This window comes from Nicotiana sylvestris, chromosome 5 (genome assembly GCF_000393655.2).
Source record: "Nicotiana sylvestris chromosome 5, ASM39365v2, whole genome shotgun sequence".
NCBI classification, from domain to species: Eukaryota; Viridiplantae; Streptophyta; class Magnoliopsida; order Solanales; family Solanaceae; genus Nicotiana; species Nicotiana sylvestris.
Window position 1 is genome coordinate 177,355,102 of NC_091061.1, and position 19,740 is coordinate 177,374,841.

Genomic DNA, 19,740 nt, shown 5'->3' on the forward strand with positions numbered 1-19,740 from the left:
AATAAGAAGAAAAGGAGAAAAGAAGAAAAGAAGCATAAAAATAAAAAAAGAATTGGAGAATAAAGAAAAAATTCCCCACAAAAACTATTATGGGTAGGAAATATAATTAATTTATGGGTAGAAAAACAAATGGATAGACAAGGGTAAATAATTTTGTTTTTATGAGTAACTATATCAAAACCCTATGTAAATAGTATCTTGTACGAGCTAGTGAAAAAGGTCCATTTATTTTCCTTAACATTTACAAGCCCACACTCATTTTAAGAGAAGATTTAGGATAAAAAACATGATAGATAATAATAGGAAAGGTATGATAATTCTATATTGTCAATTTATTTTATTTTATTTTATCTGCATTTCAATGTGAAAATAAAAGAAAAAAGAAGAAGATAAATCACAAAGCAACCACTGAAAAATGTGTAGGAATTTGTTTTCTAAGATTGACTCATTTCTCTCCTACCTCATCTAACGGAATCAAAATTCTAGAAGAATGTCTATTTTATGAAAATGTGAAGCAAGTTTTATTAAAACATTTAAAAGCTGAGCTAATAGCTAAATAGTAGATCATAAAATGGTAGAGCTTCTATCTTGTATTGTAAAGTTAGATTCTCAAAAAAAGAAAAAAAAAGAAAAAAAGAAAAAAAAAAAAGGAACTCAGTTTTGGCCTACCCAAAAAATTGAAATAAAATCAAGATGATCATAATACAAATTTAAGATGAGGATCTTGAATATTTATAAGTTTAAGTATGTTGAGTTAAGAAAAAAGATGTAGTGTTTTTTTTTAATATAGGGATGATACGATAGGGGTCGTTTGGTAGGATGTATTAGAGAAAAATAATATATGTATCAGTTTTGGTATTATTAATTCCTAGTTTGGTGATATTTTTTAATCTATGTATAATTAATACTTATATTGGTTATACACCATATTAAGTATTATTCTTATACATAACAAGCTATGGTATTGCTAATACATGGATAAGTATGTATAAAGACAGAATTGCTCTATTAGGTACTATTCTTATATATAGCTAAAGAATGTGGATGATATTTTTGTATAAATAATTTTTTTAAACTTATGCAATACATGTTATTTTTAATATATTAAACCAAACAGTCGATAAGAAATAACCTCAGCATAAATACTACTAATCTCAACATACTAATATACCATAATCAGTACTATTCTTATACACCCCACCAAACGACCCTTAGTCTTAACAAGTTGAGACCTTTTTCTATTATCCATAGGACATAACAACAATAAAATGTTTTTTTCTTCCTGCCTAAAGCAAAAGCAAATACACTCACTGTGTTACCCAATTCAGTTGGTCAAATGCAAGAAAATTTTCAACCATTAAGAAGAAATTCCCAACTAACTACAAATTAAACACTTCAATACTTGAACTTAGCACTCATAATTCCAAGATTTTCATATTCAGTGAAGAACAAGAAAAATATCATCCATCACCTACTATGATCAAACTTAAAGGACATGACATGAATAAAAAAATGTTATAAATTCTTACCATAAATTGCAACATTTCTCAAGGACTAAACCAAAGAAAGAGCAGCAAAAAATGGTTGTTTTAGCTCAAATTCTTGGATTCTTGATTATGGCAATTGTTGCATCTGTGGCTTCAGCTGGAGAACCAGTAGTGACATATGTGTTTGGTGACTCATTGACAGAAGTTGGGAACAATAATTATTTGCAGTCTCTTGCCAAATCTAATTATCCTTTTTATGGTATTGATTATGAAGGTGGAAAAGCTACTGGCAGATTCACCAATGGAAGAACTATTGGTGATATTATATGTAATCTCTATAGACTTTGCTTTATAATTTTAAGTCCTAACTTATTCAATTTTTTTCCACTGTTTCTTGAGCCAAGGGCTTATCGGAAACATGCTCTCTATCTTTATAAGGTAAGGGTAAGATATGCGTACACACTATACCCTTCCTAGATTCCACGTATGGGATTACACTGGGTTTGTTGTTGTTGTTGCTTATTCATTTTCTTTTTCACTGTTTCTTGAGTCGGGGCCTATCGGAAACAACATTTCTATCTTTATAAGGCAGGGGTAAGGTCTGCGTACACGCTACCCTATATGTACACCGCGTATGGGATTACAATGGGTTTGTTGTTGTTATTGTTGCTTATTCATTTTCTTTTTGACTGTTTCTTGAGTCGAGGATCTATCGGAAACAACCTTTCTATCTTTATAAGGCTGGGGTAAGGTCTGTGTACACGTTACCCTCTCTATATCCCACATATGGGATTGCACTGGGTTTGTTGTTGTCGTTGCTTATTCATTTTCTACTATTATTTATATCAATAGAGGTAGAAAATGAATAGGTTGAATCATACTTGGGCAGATTAAAACAGGTCAAATCAATGAACGAGTTACGATCTAACCCGTTCTAAGTTTGCTTGGATCAAAATGAATTATGGTCCGGCCCTTTTTCAGACCCCGCATAAAGCGGAAGTTTAGTGCACCGAGCTGCCTTTTTTTTTAAAGTAACATTTTTCCTCTTCAATTTTCAGCTGCCAAACTTGGAGTTCAATCACCACCACCATATCTTTCATTAGCACCAAATGATGATGCAATATTGAAAGGAGTGAATTATGCATCTGGTGGAGCTGGAATTCTCAATGACACTGGACTCTACTTTGTAACAAATCACTCCAATTTTACTTCATATTTCTCTGATTTCTTTTCAGCAAATTCTATCCTTCTCTAACAAACACATCTTTACTTTGCTTTTTACACAAAACAGATTCAAAGAATGACATTTGATGATCAAATAAAGAGCTTTGAGAACACAAAAGAAGCAATCAAGGCTAAAATTGGTGAAGAGGCTGCAGAAAAACATGTCAATAAAGCTGTCTACTTTATTGGAATGGGTATATTTGTGCATATTCTTATATTTCTGTTATCACTTGTTGTTTCGTTCATTTCAATTTTCTTATATGCATGCTGGTGTTACTACTTGTTGCTACTCCTTTCTTCTTATCTTGCATGAGCCGAGTGTCTATCAGAAAGAACCTCTCTATTTTTTCAACGTAGGGGTATAAAAATTGGGGGCAATATAATCCTTACGTAAGGGCCATCCTATCCAACTTTCAGGCATTGAGATACGTTTCAAACGTGGATGATTATCATAAGAGATTCCCAACATATCATATCATTCTCGTTCTTGAAAAATCCATAGTTTTCCAAACCTCGAAAACAAACGAAATTCCTCCTAGAGGCAAATACTTTTATGCATACCTCTTCTGGTTGATCCACACCACCCTCTATTCTCGTAAGATGATAGAAACTAGCTAACAACCTGCCAGGCGCTACATCATAGGCACATTGACAACGGAGATAGTGGTATCCATATATATATATATATATATATATATATATATATATATATACACACACACAAAAGACAACAATTGAGCGTCAGACCTCACATATGGAACTATACTGGATCTGCTGTTGTTGTTTGTATATTTGTGCATAGCAATATATAACAGAACATAGCAGCGTACCTTATATGGAAAACAATAAAACTTTCAAATAAATAAGCCAAGAAAGACTTCTTTTTACATCTCTTACTATTCATCTGCCAAAAAAATACTTCAATTTCTCTGATGCTAATTTGTAATCCTTTTCAGGTAGCAATGACTATGTCAATAACTTCCTGCAACCCTTTTTAGCTGCTGGACAACAGTATACACATGATGAGTTTGTAGAGCTTCTAATCTCAACCTTAGGCGAACAATTCACAGTAAGTTATGCAGAGTTCAATACAGTTATGCAGAATTTTATGCTTAAAGCCAAACGATGTCTAAGTAATAGGTTGCCTGCATCAAACCCTTTTTGGGTGCGGCCTGCATAAACGCAGGATGCTTTGTGCAATGGCCTGCTCTTTTACTTGTTTCTACCGTTTCTTTTATCTTTCTTAAGCTGAGGCCGGTCTATTGAAAACAGTCTCTATACCTTCTCAGGGCAGGGTTACAGCCTATGTACGCACTACCTTCTCCAGAGCCCATTTGTGAGATTTCACTGGATTGTTGTTGTTGTACTCACTTGTGTTATTTTCATCTTCTTGAATTTTAGAGACTTCATCAACTTGGAGCAAGAAAGATTGTGTTTCATGGACTTGGACCACTAGGCTGTATCCCTTCACAAAGGGTGAAATCCACAAGGGGGATATGCTTGAAACAAGTCAATCTATGGGTGCAAGAATTCAACTCAAAAGTGGGAAAACTAATTGCTTCTCTAAATAAGCACCTCCCATATGCTCAGATAACCTTTGCAGACACTTATCCAATAGTTCTAGACTTGATTGAGAACCCTTCTGCTTATGGTAAGCTCAATATTCCCATAATACAAATATATTCTTTTGCTTGTAAAATACTCAAAAAACTTTCCATAGTGAAAAGATCAAGGCGTGCAACAACTAACATACCAAAAGTCTTTGATTGTGTGATGGAATGATAAATAATCTTTCATCCTAAACAAGGTCTCGGGATCGAACCCTAGGTATAGAGTCGTTTTTGTTAGAGAGCGCTTTACACCCTAATATGGGACTTCCACCACGAATTCAAATTTAATCCCAAATACAGGTACTGCCAGGTGGAAAACAAAAAAACTAACATAAAAGCAAGCGGAAATCCAAGGACATTCGCTTAGACAACTTATATTTAAGTGACAATCAATACACAATACATTTGCAACAATAACGTCAAGGACACCAAACCTTACCCCTGCCTTGACAAGGTTGAATGGTTGTTTCAAAAAGACACTCTACTCCAATAGTACTTCTACTTCTTGATTGTTTCCTTTTTTATGAACTCTTTCTTTACTTGTGGTTTTAAAGCTAAAGTTTTGGCTACTATTATTTTGTTTTTAGGTTTCAAGATTTCGAATACATCATGTTGCAATGTGGACACAAGTGTTGGAGGACTATGTTTACCAAACTCAAAGCTATGCAAAAATAGAACAGAATATGTATTTTGGGATGCATTTCACCCTACTGATGCAGCAAATGCAGTGCTTGCAGATAGAATTTTCACCACATTATTTCATGAAGCATCTAGCCCTGCACCAGCACCTTACCCTCGAAAGTTTTTGAAAACATAGATAGATACTATGCCAAATATATTAGTATTTGATTTGTCATGAGAGGATGTATTAATTGTTATTTATATTTCATACTAAGGAGTACATTTTATGAGTTAATACTCTAAAAAAATTCTTTGTTGTTTTGTCAAATATGCAAAATCAATGCATTTTTAACCTGAAATTGTTTGCCATCAATTTTATCCTTACATATAGTTAATTATGTGAAGTCAAATTCATAAATACCCTTACTTTTGATTAGATATTATTAATAAATACAATTTATACCATGTGAAGTCAAATTCATTAAACTATTTAAATTTGTTTACTCAACCACCATATCCAATTCGAGCCTCATATCTCTTGCTGATAACAATCCTTATATCCTCCCTCAAAATTGATTATTTTGTCCAGAAAATCAAAAACCAATCATTATTTTGTTAATTCTAATGGATTATCACAAACAAACAAAAACTAAATTAAACAAATAAGTTATAAAATAAAATTCAAAAAGGGTTATTTGCTCTCAGATATGGGCCAAAGTTTTTCCACATGAGAAGCTAATGAGAATAATGGTTCAGATCCAACAAGGATTTAAATCCGAAGAAATAATTAATCCCACTTAATTTCAATTTGCTCAACAAAAAGCTCTCATCTTTACACCAAAAAATGGATCTAAGATTCATAAAGCCCTTTATTAAGCAAAATAAAAATTAAATAAACACTCTTCAGCTAAAAATCCAAATTGGATCTTTCACCAAATCTCACCAAACTTCTTTTTTCAGTGTGGTTAAAGCAAAATAAATCATCACTGAGCAAAATACCCACCTCAAATTTATCAAAATAATAATTTTTTTTGATAGTGTAGAACCTACGAGAAAACGCAGAAAATCATTGAAAAAATATTGAAATCAGCGTGTCCATAAGTGCTAAAAAAAATTAATTTAGCATCTTTTCGTATTTTCTCTGTTATTGTTATTTTGAAACAGAGAAAATCATAGTTGATGCTCTAAGATTGAAATGAAAATTGAAAACAATAATAAACGTCAAAAGATGAAGAGTTAACCAGATCTGCTGATGAGAATTGAAGATTGAAGACTTTTGATAATAGAGCTGCATATTTATAGGATCCGTGGTTAGGGTTTCTGATGGACTTGGTCTTGGGCTTGTGCTTCATTTAGTTGTCATTGGAAGAGGCGGGCCGCTATTTCAGTAAAAATTGCACGGGACGTCCTATTTGATCGTTTTCATTTAACTTATACTCATTTTTTTAAAACTTTTAACTTACATCCACTTTTTAAATAATTTCAGTCCCTTTTCTCCCCCTCCTTCTTCTCCTTCGTTTTCTTCAAAGATATCTTTTCCTTTTTAACTTGCAAATTCAAAGCTAAAATTATGTAAAACGTCTTCTTGACACACTACATCTCCGGCTCTCACCACCTTCAAGTAAGATAAAACGCTGCCCCAAGGCTAGAATTTTCACTCATGTAAACAATGAACTTTACTGAACCAAAAATATTAAAAAAGTTCTGCTCTAAATTTTCCACGGTTACATGCAAAAGAATTTCGAAATGCACTAAATAGTGAAAAATTGATGACTGTCAATGACGATCAGCTGACAAATTCTCATGCGAACCAGGAAGGTAATTTCTGTAAGCAGTCCAAAATCCCCCAAAAGCTGATAGCTCCAAATGACCTAAATAGGATAGTAGTTGATCAAGCAAGTCTCTTTAGTAAGAACAGATAATTGCATGTCCTAATCAAACAAAAAAAAAAAAATGATTACTTTTATGATGAAACTAACAGGGCATTACTAAAGACTTCTTTTATTCACTGATCTTAACGACAACATGAATATTTTTTATATAGTGAAAAACTTCAGCTCTGAAGTTTGTCAGTTACAAAGCAAAAACTTCAGCTCTAGAGCTGAAGTTCGCCAGTTACAAAACAAAAACTTCAGCTCTGGAGCTGAACTTCAGGCCCGGCTATTAGAATGCTGAAGTTTTGCGTGATTGTCTTTGCTACTTCAGCCCCGTATGCTGAAGTTATGCGAAAAAGCTGGTACGTTTGCAATATTTTTTTGCAAAGCGGGCACAAATTAAAACGTGACACAAAAAGCGAGTATAGAGGCAAATACCTCACTATTTCAAGAAGCGACCTATTGGGCTGCTATTTCAATTAGAGACCTATGGGAGAATATTTTCTACGAAAAAAAAAGTAAAAATAGTAGGAGCTGTCGCAATTTCTATAAATTCTACGGGAGAATATTTTATTTTTTTTGAAAAAAAAAAATTGAGCAGTTCCCAAAATATTTTGACTTTTGCGGTATTTTCATTCATCAAATTTTAATGCAAATTTGATTTTATATTTTGATGTTTGGTTTTCAAATTTTTGTACAAATTCAGTTTTGACACTTTAAACTAAATGTTTTTTTAGTATATGTTCATCAACAAAATATCATGAAAATTAATAGAAAATCAGTTATTTTGTTATAAATAGAATTTTATTTATGGTGAATGTCTATATTTTAGAGAGATCTTAGGGTTTGTTACTTGGTGGCTAAGCCATTTTTTTCCTATAAATAAAGGGGTTCTATTCCATTGTAATTCATTCCAAATCAATAAGAATTCTCTTTCCCTGCTTTTCTCCGCAATACGCTTCTGTCACGACCCCAAATACCTGTCTTGATGATGCCTATCACATTACTAGGCAAGTCAACCAGTCAACTAACCCTAACCCATTCCTTTAGTAGTAAACCATTTCCAACACGAGTTTTAAATACTGATTTCATAATAGACATTTAGAATAACAGAAAATATGTGGAAGTCAAAATGAAAATAAACTGCACAGCCCAACTGATCTGGTGTCACGAGTCTAGAGCCTCTAACACAAGCCTGAATGTCTAATATATCAATAGCCTAGAAAGTGCGGGAAAATAACATGATAGAAGGGAGGAAGCGGGACTGCGAACGTCATGCAGCTACCTCGAAATCCCCCAACAGAACATTGAACCGGCTGAACAATGCTCACTCAATTGCTCAGGCACCTAGATCTGCACACAAGGTGCAGGGAGTAACGTGAGTACGCCAACTCAGTAAGTAACTAAAATAAATAAGGCCTGAAAGTAGCGACGAGCAATTCAAAATACATAACGGAATAACCAACAAAATAACATGTCATCTTTACAGTTCAAAAATCAGTTTACGTTATAAACCACATTTCCAATTAAACATTTGGAACCAGTTACCTAGCAGAAAATCAAACAGAGGCCTATTTAAAAGAAGAATGAAATTAGTGAAAAACATCATGATAAGGCCTCTCAGGCAAGGAATCATTTAGAATCTTGCCCCTCGAGCAGTCTCTCGATCACTCGGGGCTCAACTCCCGTCACTTAGTACTCACTCTCAGCACTCGGCTCATATATATATACCTCATAGTAACCGAATTTCAACTGCAAGAGGTCTCTCCCCAACTGGAATACATGCCAAACTCTCCATACTCACTGTCTTTCGGCTCAAAGCATCGGCCGCCACATTGGCCTTTCCCGGATGGTACAATATAGTGATATTATAATCCCTAAGCAACTACAACCATCTCCGCTGCCTCAAATTAAGATCCTTTTGCTTGAACAAATGCTGAAGACTGTGATGATCAGTGAACACCTCACAAGATACGCCATACATGTAATGCCTCCAAATTTTCAATGCGTGAACTATGGCAGCCAACTCCAAATCATGAAATGGGGAATTCTTCTCATCGGGCTTCAACTGACGAGAAGCATAAGCTATAACTCTATCCTTCTGCATCAACACACAACCAATCCCAACTCTCGAAACATCACAATACACGGTATATGAACCTGAAGCTGATGGCAAAACCAACATTGGAGCTGTGGTCAAAGCTGTCTTGAGCTTCTGAAAGCTCTCTTCACACTCGTCCGACCATACAAATGTAGCACTCTTTGAGTCAACTTGGTCAAGGGCGATGCGATAGATGATAATCCCTGAACAAACTGGTGATACTGTCAAACCAAGAAAATTGCGAATCTCTGTGGCTGAGGATGGTCTGGGCCAACTCTGAACTGCCTTTATCTTCTTCGGATCAACCTGAATACCCTCGTTGGACACCACGTGCCCTAAGAAAGCCATTAAACTGAGCTAAAACTCACACTTGGAGAATTTTGCATAAAGTTTTTCCTCCCTCAATCTCTGCAATACAACTCTCAAATGCTCCACGTGCTCTTCATGACTATGCGAATACACCAGAATATCATCAATGAAGACTATGACGAATGAATCCAGATACGGCTTGAACACGATGTTTATCAAATGCATGAACGCTGCTGGGGCATTGGTCAGCCCAAAGTACATCACCAAGAACTCATAATGACCATATCGGGTCTTGAAAGCAGTCTTAAGAATATCCGAGTCCTTGATCTTCAACTGGTGATAACCTGAACGGAGATCAATCTTGGAGAACACCCTCGCTCCCTAAAGCTAGTCAAATAAACCATCAATGCGAGGCAAAGGATACTTGTTCTTAATTGTTACCTTGTTCAATTGCCTATAATCAATGCACATTCTCATTGTGCCATCCTTCTTCTTCACAAACAGAACCGGCGCACCCCAAGGTGACACACTAGGCCGAATGAACCCCTTATCTAGGAGCTTCTGAAGTTGCTCCTTCAATTCCTTCAACTCCCTGGTGCCATACGATACGGCGAAATAGAAATGGGTTGAGTGCCCGGCACCAGGTCAATACCAAAATCAATATCTCTGTCCAGTGGCATGCCCGACAAGTCTGCATGAAACATATCGGGAAAATCCCTCACAACTGGAATAGAGTCAATACTGGGAGTCTCAGCTCCAACATCCCTCACAAACGCTAGGTATGAAAGACAACCCTTCCCAACCATACGCTGGGCTCTCAAGAAAGAGATCACTCTACTAGGAATGTAATCAGTCACACCTCGCCACTCGATCCATGGCACAGCCGGCATAGCCAATATGAATGTCTTAGCATAACAGTCCAGAACAACATGACACAGAGATAATCAATCCATGCCCAAAATGACATCAAAATCCACTAAGCTCAATACTAACAGGTCCACTCGGGTCTCCAAACCCCCAATAGGTCACCACACACGATCGGTACACGCAGTCTACAACAATGATATCGCCTACTAAGGTAGATACATGAATATGTAAGGCAAGAAACTCACGAGTCGTACCTAAATAATGAGCAAAATACGAGGATACATAAGAAAAGGTGGAACCGAGATCAAATAATACAGAGGCATCTCTGTGGTAGACTGAAACAATTCCTGAAATCACGACATCTGAAGCAGCAACATCTGATCTACCCGGAAGGGCATAAAAATGAGCCTGACCACCACCTGATCGACCTCCCCCTCTAGGGCGGCCCCTGGCTGACTGACCTCCACCCCTAGCTGGGTTGGTGGGTGGTGAAGTAACTGGAGTAGAAGTCGAGGGTTGATCCCTCTGCTGAGACTAACCATCATGAAGATGAGGACACTGTCTCCTTATATGACCTGATGATGCTCTACGGTAACTTAGGCGAGCTGAACGAGCCTGCCTGAACGAACGGCCCCTTACATGCTGGAACTGACCCTCGAAGGAGCACCGCTAAAACTACCAGATCCCTGAGGCCTCTTAGCCTCCCTCTCCTCTCGCTCCTACCGGCGAACCATCTCAATCTCACGGTCGATACCAACAACTTCCTCGAAGGTAGCACCCGTCACCCTCTCTCTAGGCATGAGAATCCAAAGATGATATGTGAGGCCATCAACAAACCTCTTAATCCTCTCTCGATCTATAGGAACCATCCAAATCGCATGACGGCCTAACTCAGAGGACCGCATCTCATACTACGTCACCATCATCTCCCCCTGACACAGCTGCTCAAACTGACTGTGCAGCTCCTCTCGGCGTGACTGTGGTACATACTTCTCTAAGAAGAGAACAGAGAACTGCTGCCAAGTAAGGGGTGCTGCACCAATAGGCCTACGCCTCTCACCAAGTGAAGGCATCTCCAAAAAACTGAAATGTAGTGAATGCCACACCACTAGTCTTAAGAATCCCTACTGTCCGAAGCATCCACTGGCACTTATCCAAAATGCCCTGGGCATCATCGCCCTTTGCACCACTGAATGACGTAGGCTGGAGCCTATCAAACCTCTCAAGTCGATGTTGCTCATCATCCGGCATAACTAGTACTACAAACTCCTACGCTGGTACAACCGGCTGGGCTGGAGGTGCCCCTGGTGTCTGTAGTCCCTGCACATTTTGCTCAGGTGTGCGAGCAATTGGGAGTATGGGTGCCTCCCCCGGCCTGGGAAGTAGCTACGGTCGTAGTAGCTGAGACTGCCTGAGCCAAACCGGTACACACTGATAAGATCTGAGCTAAAGCCTCTTGAAGGCTTGGGATCACGATAGGCACAGGTGGTGCCTACACTGGTGCTGATGCAGCGTCCACAATTGGGACCTGATCGGGGACTAGGACAGCTGATGGATCTGTCGGTGCTTCTCTAGCTGCTCTGCCCCTACCACGGCCTCGATCGCGACCTCGACCTCTAGTGGCCCCCGCTGGTGGGACTGGTGGTCGTCCACCCCATCCTATAGCTCGTGTCTTCACCATCTGTGAGAGAATGGAATAATAAGAGTTTAGTACTTAGATCAACAAGTTTGCATGACAAGAAATTCAAGAATATGAAGTTTTTCCTAAAGGTTTTGCAGCCTCTCAAGGATAAATACAGACGTCTCCGTACCGATCCGCGAGACTCTATTAAACCAGCTCATGACTCGCGAGAACTATGTAACCTAGGCTCTGATACCAACTTGTCATGACCCCAAATACCTGTCGTGATGGCGCCTATCACATTACTAAGCAAGCCAACCAGTCAACTAAACCTAACCCATTACTTATTTCCAACACGAGTTTTAAATACCGATTTCATAATAGATATTTAGAATAACAGAAAATATGTGGAAGTCAAAATGAAAATAAACTGCACAACCCAACTGATCGGGTGTCACAAGTCTAGAGCCTCTAACACAAGCCTGAATGTCTAATACATCAATAGCCTAGAAAGTGTGGGTAAATAAAATAATAGAAGAGAGGAAGCGGGACTGCGAACGCCATGCAGCTACCTCGAAATCCCCCAACAAAACACTGAACCGGCTGAACAATGCTCACTCAACCGCTCGGGCACCTGGATCTGCACACAAGGTGCAGAGAGTAATGGAGTACGCCAACTCAGTAAGTAACTAAAATAAATAAGGCCTGAAAGTAGTGACGAGTAATTCAAAATACATAACGGAATAACCAACGAAATAACATGTCATTTTTACAGTTCAAAAATCAGTTTACGTTACAAAACCACATTTCTAGTTAAACATTTGGAACCAGTTACCTAGGAGTATATCAAATAGAGGCCTATTTAAAAGAAGAATAGAATCAGTGAAAAACATCATGATAAGGCCTCTCAGGCAAGGAATCATTCAGAGTCTGGCCCCTCGGGCAGTCTCTCGGTCACTCGGGGCTCAACTCCCGTCACTTAGTACTCACTCTCAGCACTCGGCTCATATATATATACCTCATAGTAACCGAATTCATAGTAAACGCTGCGGCAACAGTCCGATCCATATATTTATAGTCGACTACGCTTACTGGGGGTGTGCAGACTCCAAAGGGGCTCCTACAGCCCAAACATCATATCAATGCGGCGTGCAACCTGATCCAATATATATATCGCTACGGCGTGCAGCCCGATCCATATAAGTATCATTGCGGTGTACAGCCTGATCCATAATGTATACATATAATATCCTCATAATTGGGTTCTCAACCTCTCTCAGTCATTAACCTCACAGCCTCTCGGACACAATAATAGAAGGTAGGGATCTCCGCCCAAACAATCATCACATTTAGGAATAGAGTGATGAAACCAGCTTTAAATCATTTAACATAAAACATGACTGAGGATATGGTTTTTAGCAAGTAAAATGAGTTAAAACAGTCAAAATGCCCCTAAGGGTTCTACAGGTCGGCACAAGTCCCCAAACATGGCGTATAACCCATAGTACAGTATAAAAGACTGAAACACGAAATAATATAAGATTTCCAAATCAAGTACGCGGCTTAATAGTCGCTATGGGACGGACCAAGTCACAATCCCTACTGGTGCACGCCCACACGCTCGTCACCTAGCATGTGCGTCACCGCTTTTACCCAATCAAGTCAAACACTGAGGTTTTGTACCCTCAGTTCCAGATTTACAATGGTTACTTACCTCAAACCGGTAAAAAAATACTATTCCACGACGCCCTTGCCCTTCAAATCGGCCTCCACTCGCATCGAATCTATCCAAAATCAGAACGAATACGTCACAATTTGATAAAGGAACAAAGCCCAAGAGAAAACAATCGAAAAAATCCCGAAAATCCCGAAATTAGCAAAACCTGAGCACGGGCCCACATCTCGGAATCGGGCAAAATTTACATTTTCAGAATCCTCATACCCTCACGAGTCTAACCATACCAAAATTATCCAATTCCGGTACCATTTGGTCCTTCAAATCATAATTTTATATTTTTGGAAGATTCCATAATTTTTCTTCCCAAATTCCATCCCAACTCACGATTTAAATGATGAATTCAATAATAGATTCATGTATTCTAGCCAAATCATAGTTAGAATCACTTACCCCGATGAATTTCTTGAAAACCCTTCGAAAAATCTCCAAAATCCGAGCTCTCTAGGTCAAAATATTAAATAAAACCAAAAACCTCATATTTATAGAGTACCCCATAGATTTACACCTCCGCGGACCGCACAAAATCGACCGCGGTCCTCACAAAACCAGTGTGGTCCGCACAAAAACGACCACGGCCGCACAGGCTTTCCTCTGCAGTGACAGGATTTAGTATTTTGGCCATAACTTTCTCTACAGATGTCCAAATTGTAATATACTTAGCTTTCTAGATACTAGACACGAAAGGCTACAACTTTCGTTTTTGAATCATCTCAAAATTCCTTGTAGATCAAAAGATACGAGCTTCCGAAGTATGACCAGTGAAATGTTCCCCACCGCGGCCGCACTGCATTTTGTGCGGTCCGCACAGCACCTACCGCGGCCGCACTTCGTTTTGTGTGGTCCGCACAGCACATACCGCAGCCTCACTTCTTTTTGTGCGGACCGCACGGGTGGGTTCCGAGGCCTGCAACCCTTCTGGACCTGCTACGGCTATGATTTTCGGCCTAAAACATCGTGGAACCTACCCGGAACCTACCCGGAACTCCCGGAACTTCAAACCAATTGTACCAACACATCCCATGACATCTTTCAAACTTGTTAAAAACTTCAGAACGCTCACAACAACATCAATCACGAATTTATCATAGGATTCAAGCCTAAGAACTCCAAAAACTCTTAAATTATGCTTCCGATCAAAAAGTCTATCAAATCTCGTCCGAATGACCTAAAATTTTGCACACACATCCCAAATAACACAGCGAAGCTACTGTCACTCTCGGAATTTTCATTCCAACCCCTATATCAAAATCTCGTCTATCAACCGGAATCGCTAAAATATCAACTTCGTCAGTTTTAGCCTAAATCTTCTCTACAACTCCAAAACCCATTCTGATCGCGCTCCTAAGTCACAAATCACCTCCCGAAGCTAACCGAACTATCGGAACTCACTTCCGAGCCTTCTAACATATAAGTCAATATCTGGTTGACTTTTCCAACTTAAGCCTTCTTAAAAGAGACTAAGTGTCTCAAACTTCACCAAACTCATTCCAGACTCGATCCGCCCAACCCGATACCATAAAAACACGAATAACGAAGCATAAAGAAGCTGAAATGGGAGAAACAGAGCGGTGACTCATGAGACGACTGGACGGGTCATCACAACTTCTTCTTCCTTTATTGTTTCATAATACGTTATCAGCCCGAGGCTTTAACCAATTGAGTAGAAACTTTAGGATTGAGCATAATGATTGTCAATTCTGGATTTAAGGTATGTATTTTTTTTATATTTTTCTCTTTTATTCTATAATTTAATTTTAAATATAAGTAAAGACAATAAATTTTGATTATAACTCTAATGGAGTTAGTAAGAAATTATAATCACTCGAAGTGGTAAAATTTCTATGTCTTGCCATGATTAAAGTCATGTATGATCGTGAGCGCAAGAAGTGAAAACTCGTCCCATTGAATTTGCTTCATTCTCATTCCCTTAAGAGAATGTGGTAACAATATGTAATAAATCTGAAAGAAGACAAAATTATTACCGTGAAGGTATCAATGGATGTGGACGTGGCAATAGACGAAATTATAATCGTCATCATTATGGTAATGAGAATACTAAGGATTCTCAAATTAATCTTTCACTCTGTGAAAGTAATATTTGTCATCGATTTGACATGAAATTTTATAAAGCATATATAGATGATTATGGTACATTTATGATGTGAATGTGAAAACATCTGATTTATGAATACATATTCATTCTTGGAAGAATATGAACGTGTTAATGGTAGTGAATATACCATAATCATTTCTAGAAGGAGGTTTGAGATGATATAATAAAATAATATCATTATTATGGCATGAATAGTCATTGGTCACGCACCTATTGCACGCCAAAATATTTTGGTAATGTGATTATTAAAGAATAACATCAATGCAAGAAACATATCTTGCATATAATTTTGACCATAACCATAATGGTATAACTTTCTCTTTAAAAGAGATATTCACCATATGGATGTTGATGTATATGTGGTAATACCAAATTAATTGATAGCTCTGGAAGAGCCAATTATTACTATTTTGGAGGAATAAAATTGATTATCAATAAGGAATTGTGTTGTAGTAAATCTCAAAGAAATTTAATTGAGTTTCTAAAATATTCGTGAAAGTGGTTGGTCATACCGAGACTATATAAAGGAAAGATTTAATATCATCTATTACTGCAACTTGTAGCGGGGTAATATGCATGTGAAAAGTTATCCGCTTTATTCTCCAGTTTGTACTACACAAACAAAAGAATGCCACAATAAAGTAAAAGTTTATTGATATAAAACCCATATCATAATATACTTGGAGTTTATTGATAATTGCAACACATCATGGTGTAAATCTAAAGTTTTTCAATATTGATAATTTATTCAGTTGACATAATTGGTTTAGCCATATCAATTTACGTATGCTGTGCAAAAATAATAGAGAATTCACATGAGTAAATATTAAAGAACTAGAAAGTTCTTTATGAATTCTCTTATATTGCTTGTTCTCATTAATTAATAAACCAACTAAAATTGGGATTGAATCTCATGAATGCTGGAAATATCAAAGGTGAATATGGGCTCATTCACCTGCCATGTATACCACATAAGATGCATCTATGAGATGGTTACATGTGCGACTATTAATAACCCGCAATATGATATTTTGCGAGGTAACTTGCTCAATAATTTAATTTCGAGCATAATTTCTAGATTTTCTATTCAAGAAGTTCATCTTGATAAGGTAGTTTACATCACAGTTGGTTTAGCAAAATAATTTATTGAGTGCCTCTACTTAATAGCTAAACTATTACTTTTGAGAACAAAGTTATCTATATCAGTTTGATATAGTGTATACGGTGGAAATAGACGGCTCGATTTCACGTGCATCAAGGCATCTCGAGGGCTTCCAGTGATCGACTCCAAGACATGTCGGCTTTGAGACAGATCAACTGCGAGATAGTATAACCAATAACCGACCCCGGGACATTGTGAATTGCCGGTCTTGGCGGATCTAGGTGGAGTTCCCAAGGCACGTGCATATGGCAGGTCAAGTCTAGTGGATTAGCCCAAAAGGCGAATCAGGGCATTTAACGGTTGTACCAGCCCCATATCTTTGTAATAAATGCACTTGTACTATGTCGGGATTCCCCCTCTTATATAAAGGGGATCCTTGTCATTTTGTAAACATCAGTTGCTCATACTAAATATACAAGAATATTCTCTCTGCTCTCTAACATATTCTCTTGATCTTATTACTTCATTTATTGCTTATATTTATTGTGTTCTATTCATTGTTCTTCATTTATTGCTTATTATTGGCCATAAAAAGCCGTCTTAGATCTATTTATAATTGTTATTCACCATCGACCGCCTCCGATAGCTCCCAGCAGAGCTTCAGACTCGACCCCGAGGCCCTTGAATAGGCAAGCTCGAGGCCCCGATTGACAGCGATTCGGTTTGATTAACACCTTGTTCTTAAGCTCTTATTTCAATTCTAAGTCTTTCACATAACACCAATTACCTAACAACTAGCATAACAATAGATCACGTATTTTTAGAACCACTAAATCAAATTTAATTGTTATTACCATTTTCATGGTAAACAATTTGGCGCCCACCGTGGGGCTAAAAATAATAGTGATTATTTTCTTGCTGGTTTAGCTACATAATGTAAGTTACCTTTCATGCTTTTTCTTGCCCAAGATCTTTGATTTCAGGTCAAAATGTATGACTCAGTGAACAACAATCTTGAGAAGCACGGAGATAATGGTGTAGATGTTCCAGGTGTTGGTGTACCACCACGAAACCCTAAGAACGCACCTGAACCGATTCCCGTGGACGCGGTCTCGCGCGATGCTCAACACGTCGATGTAAGCTCCCATATTAATAGGAGTGTGCACCAAATAGACCGACAAGAAGCTCAAGAGACCCTGGCTAGGAAAGAATTGGAGGTTAGCCTTCACGTTACTTTTGAAATGTGCAGGCACAACAGCTAGCGATTGCTCAGCTGCAAAGTCACTAGAAAACTCCCAGCACAATTGCGTCAGGGATGGCTCCACCGGCCGAGCAGGTATCGGAGAGGTCAAGCAATAACGGGTCGGTATCCGACCCCACCATCGTAAAGATGCTCGAGGACCTCACAAAGAGGATTGAATCAGGTGAGAAGAAGATAAAAGACAATGACAAAAAGGTTGAGACCTACACTTCTAGGGTCGACCAGATTCCGGGCGCACCTCCGATCCTGAAAGGTATGGATTCGAAGAAGTTTATACAAAGGCCGTTCCCAGAGGAATCATTTCCAAAACCCATTCCAAAGAAGTTCAGAATGCTAGACCTTCCAAAATACAACGGGACCTCAGACCCCAATGAGCATGTTATTGCCTACACTTGCACAGTGAAGGGCAATGACATAAAGGACGACGATATCGAGTTTGTCCTACTAAAGAAGTTCGGGGAAACACTTTCGAAGGGGGCCATGATGTGGTATCACAACTTAGCTCCTAATTCTATAAACTCATTTGCCATGTTGGTAGATTCCTTCATAAAGGTACACGCCAGTGCCATCAAAGTAGCAACAAGGAAGTCTGACGTCTTCAAAATCAAGCAGATGGATAACGAGATGCTGTGAGAATTTATATCTCGCTTTCAAATGGAACATATGGAACTACCTATAGTCTCCGATGACTGGGCAGTATAGGACTTCACTAAAGGTCTGAATGAGCGAAGCTCGGTGGCTTCGAAGCAACTGAAATAGAACCTGGTCGAATATCCGGCCATGACCTGGTTGGACGTCTACAACCGATATCAGTCAAAGATCAGGGTCGAGGACGACCAACTAGGAGCCCATCGGGCTCGGTATACCCAACCAGGCTTCTACCAAGGGAGCCAAAGTCAAACAAAGAAAGGTACCAACCATACACTGAAGATAGGAGAAACGCCCCGAGACGTAACATACCATGCACTAATCAAAGAATGAACCCGTTACACCCCAAGTTTTCATACATGAGAGTACGTCGTAAGTCATTGATGTAAGCTCGGAAATGAGATTATATTTGGAAGAAAATAAAGTAAGTTAATATTGTTACCTTGGAGGCTACAAATATTTAAGATCATGAATAACAAGTACCAAGAGGGTTGGAAATCTTAGAAGCTAAACAAGTTGAAGAAAAAAATAAGTTTCGTCGAAAGTCGACAAGATTGGAATGTTATAACATGTACTTTGGGGTGAGACTAGGGTTCTTAACATGATAAGGAGGTTATTCTATGAGTTATTTTAGTCGTATGATATTCATTTTCTACATTTTGAAGGCAAGCAAGTTGTGGAACAAGAGTTGGCAAAGGTCATCACAAGTTACATTCATAAATTTGCTGAAATTTAGGTCAAATGTATCTGAGAATTTCTCCAAATATACTTGGAATAATGGGGTGTTCTACCTACCAAATTGAAGGTCTACGAGTCTAGTTTCTAACGCATTAAACTGTTTGTCAATACGACATCGGAGTAGAGAGATATTTGTGTTTTCGCGAGACCGCGCAAGTAGCTCCCAATGGGACCCACTTAGGCGGTGGTTGACCTACTTCAATTTATAAACGATTTGGACGCCTATTTTTGCTCATTTTTCAACTAATATTCGTCTCCAAACTTCTCCTAACCCTCCTAAACATATACCACAAGGGTTTGAAGTGATTCCAAAGTGATTACACCATATTTCAACATCAAAACTTAGTTCTAGTGAAGAACAACACCTCTTTGAGGTTGTGTTGTCATTGAGGATTGTTGTGGGCTGTATTTGGATGAAATTCCAAG

At 38.2% G+C, this 19,740-nt stretch overlaps 1 protein-coding gene across 1 annotated transcript; it reads left to right on the top strand.

Moving 5' to 3' along the window:
- Positions 1-1,471: 1,471 nt before the first annotated feature.
- Positions 1,472-5,138, top strand: LOC104236934 (GDSL esterase/lipase At5g37690). The gene is made up of 7 exons (XM_070147354.1): positions 1,472-1,815; positions 2,546-2,673; positions 2,779-2,905; positions 3,668-3,780; positions 4,001-4,018; positions 4,113-4,362; positions 4,909-5,138. The coding sequence occupies exons 1-7, from the start codon at positions 1,581-1,583 to the stop codon at positions 5,136-5,138; spliced, it is 1,101 nt and encodes a 366-aa protein (XP_070003455.1). The 5' UTR covers positions 1,472-1,580.
- The last annotated feature ends 14,602 nt before the right edge of the window (positions 5,139-19,740 follow it).